At 41.9% G+C, this 4,848-nt stretch overlaps 1 protein-coding gene across 1 annotated transcript; it reads left to right on the top strand.

Moving 5' to 3' along the window:
- The first annotated feature begins 675 nt into the window (after nt 1–675).
- On the top strand, nt 676–3,494 carry LOC149264672 (transcription factor MYB1-like). The gene is made up of 3 exons (XM_089390220.1): nt 676–808; nt 906–1,035; nt 3,203–3,494. The coding sequence occupies exons 1-3, from the start codon at nt 676–678 to the stop codon at nt 3,324–3,326; spliced, it is 387 nt and encodes a 128-aa protein (XP_089246346.1). The 3' UTR covers nt 3,327–3,494.
- The last annotated feature ends 1,354 nt before the right edge of the window (nt 3,495–4,848 follow it).

The following is a 4,848-nucleotide window of genomic DNA, read 5'->3' as shown; positions in this document are numbered from 1 at the left end:
ATTGTGCCGGTCGTTATACAGCATCCGTGGAACTCCTTGTGGCCTCCAAATGGAGATAGATGGTTCAAATTGACAGCTCGCTGTATTTCTTTAGCCGCCGAAATAGCGGCCTGCGATTTCATTCAATAATGTTTAATTCAATGGTACATTTTTATGGTGATACGATGGTTTGAAGTGTATTTGCCTTTGTTTTCTTGCTAATTTAATCATATGATTTTGGATTTCACATTGGCAATGTTTTTAATTGTTTTTGTTTTTACAAATTCATCCATTTTAATGACATCACTGTTTGAAATGTATTTGTTTTTGGTGTAAATAGAAATCCGGAAAATTTTCAACACCTTGTTTATAAATATTTAATTCAAATTGCTCTTTAGAATATTTCATGGTCACGTGCTGCTCTTCACTAGCCGAAGATTCACGCAGTGACGTTTGTGGGCAGGTGAAGCTAATTCTATTTTCGATATATAGTCAAAGGCCCAGCAAAAGACGAGCGAGCAGGCGAGTGCCAGGAGAGCAGATCGTCAGCCGAAGATTCACGCAGTGACGTTTGTGGGCGGGTGAAGCTAATTCTATTTTCGATATATAGTCCAAGGCCCAGCAAAAGACGAGCGAGCAGGCGAGTGCCAGGAGAGCAGATCGTCAGGTGTGGAGTTGCAGACGAGAATATCTCAGATGGGTAGAGCTCCTTGCTGCTCACACCAAGGGTTTAATCAGGGGCCATGGAAGCCCGAGGAGGATATGATTCTGTGTGATTACATTCGAATTCATGGCGCTGGAAGATGGAGAGATCTCCCCACAAAAGCAGGCGAGTCTATTACAACAAATCTGTAATAGTAGTGTATTGATACATTCTTAAATAGGTATTGATGGGTTGAATAAGAAGAGAGAATTTGTTTTTGCAGGTCTTCAGTGTTGTGGAAAGAGTTGTAGATTGCGTTGGATCAATTATCTTAGCCCCGACATTAAGCGTGGAAATATTTCCATCGATGAGGAGGACATCATTATTCGGATGCATCACCTTCTTGGTAATAGGTATGTGGAGTAATGGTTGAATTAATTTATTAATTTTTGAGTGGAGACGTTTATTTATATTACAATTTGGTACGAGGCTATGTGTAAGTCTGTGGACTAATTTTTGAATCAGATTTATTTAATTTTGAGTGGAGAGTTTTATTCTACAATTTAATATGGTGTGTGGAAGTCTGTTTCTATGTTCATCTTATCTTTACTGATCTCGCACCTGTCCACCTGTCCATTCAATTCTACAGACCAACAAGCATACACCTTCTCTCCTGCTAAATAATGGAATATACTTCTAAGGTCAGTAATATTATTAATATTATAATGTATATTTTCAATAATATTTTGAATATGATAATTAATATATTATATTTTGAATATGATAATTAATATTTTCATAATATATTATTGTTTGTTTTTTCTAAGTTATATTAATTCTATTAATGTAAAAAGGGTATCATACACTGATTTCGAAGCCTATACTTATCTATGCTAGAGGAAAGGCATCAATCAGCAAAAAAACTAGATTTGAACTGTTCAGAAAGGAAACCAGTTAGTAACCAAAGTAGTTCAAAAAATTAGCTTGGTGCCCACTCAGGGGAAACCAGCAAAGCATCTAGTTTTGTATCATTGTATTTGAAGAAACCAAAAAAGTAAACACAACTAAAGAGCCTAAAATTTTAAGTTTTTCCCCAAAAACCCATTGAAAACAGGAAACTGAAAAACAAAGTCCCAATGAACCTAAGACATGTGGCATGCTGAGTGGCAGTCTACGAGGCAGGCGCATGGCACGTTGAGAGGCAACAAGGTGGCAGACTAGGCAGCTAACACACGACATCGAGGTGGCGAGCTAGGGACGTGGCGGCGACAGAGAGTGCTCCTCCACGATGAAGCATCTATACGCGTCTATGTCGCCACTTGCCAGCGGCGAAGTCTTCGTGTCGCCAGCCTGCAACTCCGGGTGTTCTTCTTCGACGATACAACAGTATTCCTCCATTACCCATTTCATTTGTGGAGCCTCGATCACTTCGTTCTCTGCGCATCTAGTCTACTGCTCCTGGCTCCTCTCCGCTGCGCCTTGAATACTCATATGAGCCAGTTCTAGTTTGGCTTTGGTTTGGCTGCTCCCCGCTATGGTGCGCCTACCTCCTATTGTTCCTTGCTCCTCAGTTGCCATGAGTCGTCCTCCAACCTCGGAGTCTTGTGCCTCAGAGCTTTGCTTTTCCTTGTGAAAGCTTATGGTTATGGTGGCCGTGATGAGGGGCTTGTTCAGGGCGGAGCGGAAGGTGAATCGGGCATTCTGGGAATGCAGTTGAGAAGAGGGTGGAGTGCTTTTGGGAGATGGGCCATAAGTGGAAGGGAAGTTGTTGTAAGGCGTGGCAGAGGCCACCGAGTGGAAGCGACCTCTTCTACTGCGCGTATTTGGGTAATGACCAGTGTTCTGCTCAGTCACAGAGGAAGTGGTCTCCGAAGCAGAAGAGCGTTGCGAGCGTCTCAAGCTCCCTCAGTTCCCACCCCTCTCGCTGCACATCCTGTGTCACACTGTCGAACGATGTTGTCGGCAAGTGGATGCGAGTTTCATTCAGAATTGGGCATAATGGGATGCAACGTCACAGTGGAGCTAGCAGACAATTCAGCAGAGGGATGAGCAACAAGGGCTGAAGGGATGATGAATTCATAATTCAGGCTGTGGGTGAAGTCGACGCCCGAGCCAAAATCAATACAGTAAAAGAGATTGCAGCGTCGCCGAGTGGTTATGTGGGAGCTCGGTGTCGTCACTGCATAAGGGCAGAGGCATTGCAGGGGCTGAGGTTGCAGGGGTGGATTGGCAGGAGCATAGGTGATATTTTCTGGAGAGTTCATGTTTGCCTTGAGCGGAGGTTGATGGCGGTTATCAAAATGGTGGCAGCTCTCACTTGAGGTGCATTTATGACAATGGTTAATGCCATTTTTAGACCACTGTGCCACCCTACAGGAGGCCATGTGATCTTGCCACACGCCAACCCAGTTGGCAGCCACCTCACTGTCCTCCATTGTCACCCGCAACCTGGACATAATATATTATTGTTATTGATCAAAATTATTTGTATTTTTTTTAGTAAAATATATAAACATTATTTCCAATCTTATGTCGCAAAAAAATTTTGGATGCTGATTTGTGACACATAGTACCATGCAGGTGGTCGCTGATAGCAGGACCGTTGCCTAGGCTGACAGACAACGAAATCAAGAACCACTGGAACTTTCATCTGCAAAAGAAGGTGCCACCAATGCAGCAATCTCAAAGAAAAAAAAAAGTTTAAAATTGACGCGATCAAGCCCACACCTGTCAGAATAAAAGCTGCGGTGAAACCCACTGAAATGGTGAATCCAAATGCTCGCAACAGCACTTCTGGCTGCAGTAACTGTACAAGTTCAGATCATTCGTTCAATTATTTTACTAATCAAGAAATTGTGAATTCCTCCCAGTCATATTGTCATATTGTAACCTACTTCTGGAGGATCCGATTGCAGAAGAACATCCAGAGCAGAGCGCCGTTGCGAATCTGGGAGATGTTAATCTGATTCAAACAGAAGATACAAATTTTAATTCAGCTGACCAGCAATCCCCATATTGCGCACAGTTGGGAGGAAATCCAGCCACAATAGCGGAAAGTTTATGTGATTTGAACGACCTACTGTCTCCCGAATGTAATACGCTCGCTCCTGTGTCATTTTGCTTGACAGATTTTGAAATGGAAGAGTTCAACATAGCAGCAGAAGCCACAAAGTACGAGGGTATGGGTTCTGAACAAAACAGTACATTGACAGGTCTACAATGGCCGTTTGTCAACGGAGGGTCGAGGTCCGCTGCACATCACGTAGATTGGATTCATGAATTCGATTATATATGAAAGTAACATTTTAAAAAATTGAGTGAATCTTGAATAAATATGCAAACGTGGAAATTGAACTCCCGTTTTTGATCTATTTGTCGCAACTGTCGTGTTCATGTCAATTTCATATAGTCTCCGCAGTTTTGTATATATAAAAGATGAAAAATTATTAGGTTGTGAAAGCGATAGCGGGACAGTTGTTAATGACTGCCATATGGTTGACTCGTCACTCACACCACCTATAATTGCTTAGACCTTTGGCATGGAATTACGCTTTATTTATGTTATAACAATATTTACTAAAATCTAGAGGCCATACGTTCAGGAAAACCATATGAATTCAACAATGTTATGGACTTTGTTACCTCTTTTCATAAGAAGGAGGATCATTCAGGTAATTCTTAAGTGAGTTGTACATGCATAACTTCTTCCTAGAAGAGAAGTTGGATGAGAATCATGTTCCTTTCAACGGGGATGTGCATTTTCAAGATTTTATATTGTTCTCTTAGAATGGGGTAAAGTGGGCTGAAGCTTATCATAAATTTCAAAGAAGAGAGCTTCGCCTAGACCTCTAGGTTAGAGAGGAGCCATGGAGCCATGTGTGCACACTTATCTGTTATAAAAAAATTATGTGATAATATGGTGTTATTGCATCCTTTACACCCATTAACAATGATGTTCTACGATCTGGACCAGAATACACCCGGGAAATATCAGGGTTGAAGCTCTCCGAGGAGCCAAGCAGAGATGGCAGCATCATTCCATGATATTAAAAATGGAGAACCTTTTGGCTTTTGAAATTTTGAACATGCCATGTGTAGGGCATAGGATTATTCTCATATGGTGTTGGAAGAAGGTCCTAGTTGTATGGGGTGCAGATACAGATGCCCCATAATCTGGTGTCCTCAATCCTCCTACAAATCTGAATATGACTTGACAGAGGCAGGTA

This window comes from Pinus tabuliformis, chromosome 6 (assembly GCF_031772625.1).
Source record: "Pinus tabuliformis cultivar Carrire ecotype Pingquan chromosome 6, CPIR1, whole genome shotgun sequence".
In the NCBI taxonomy this organism is placed as follows: domain Eukaryota; kingdom Viridiplantae; phylum Streptophyta; class Pinopsida; order Pinales; family Pinaceae; genus Pinus; species Pinus tabuliformis.
Note: the sequence above shows the minus strand (reverse complement) of the source record. Positions and strands in the feature narration are given on the sequence as shown.

What these genes read in the sequence shown, in the direction of transcription:
- LOC149264672 (XM_089390220.1), top strand. Translation starts at nt 676, where the DNA reads ATGGGTAGAGCTCCTTGCTGCTCACACCAAGGGTTTAATCAGGGGCCA. An exon ending in AGATCTCCCCACAAAAGCAG is followed by an intron (nt 809 to 905) that starts GCGAGTCTATTA and finishes TTGTTTTTGCAG; the next exon opens with GTCTTCAGTGTTGTGGAAAG. An exon ending in CATCACCTTCTTGGTAATAG is followed by an intron (nt 1,036 to 3,202) that starts GTATGTGGAGTA and finishes AGTACCATGCAG; the next exon opens with GTGGTCGCTGATAGCAGGAC.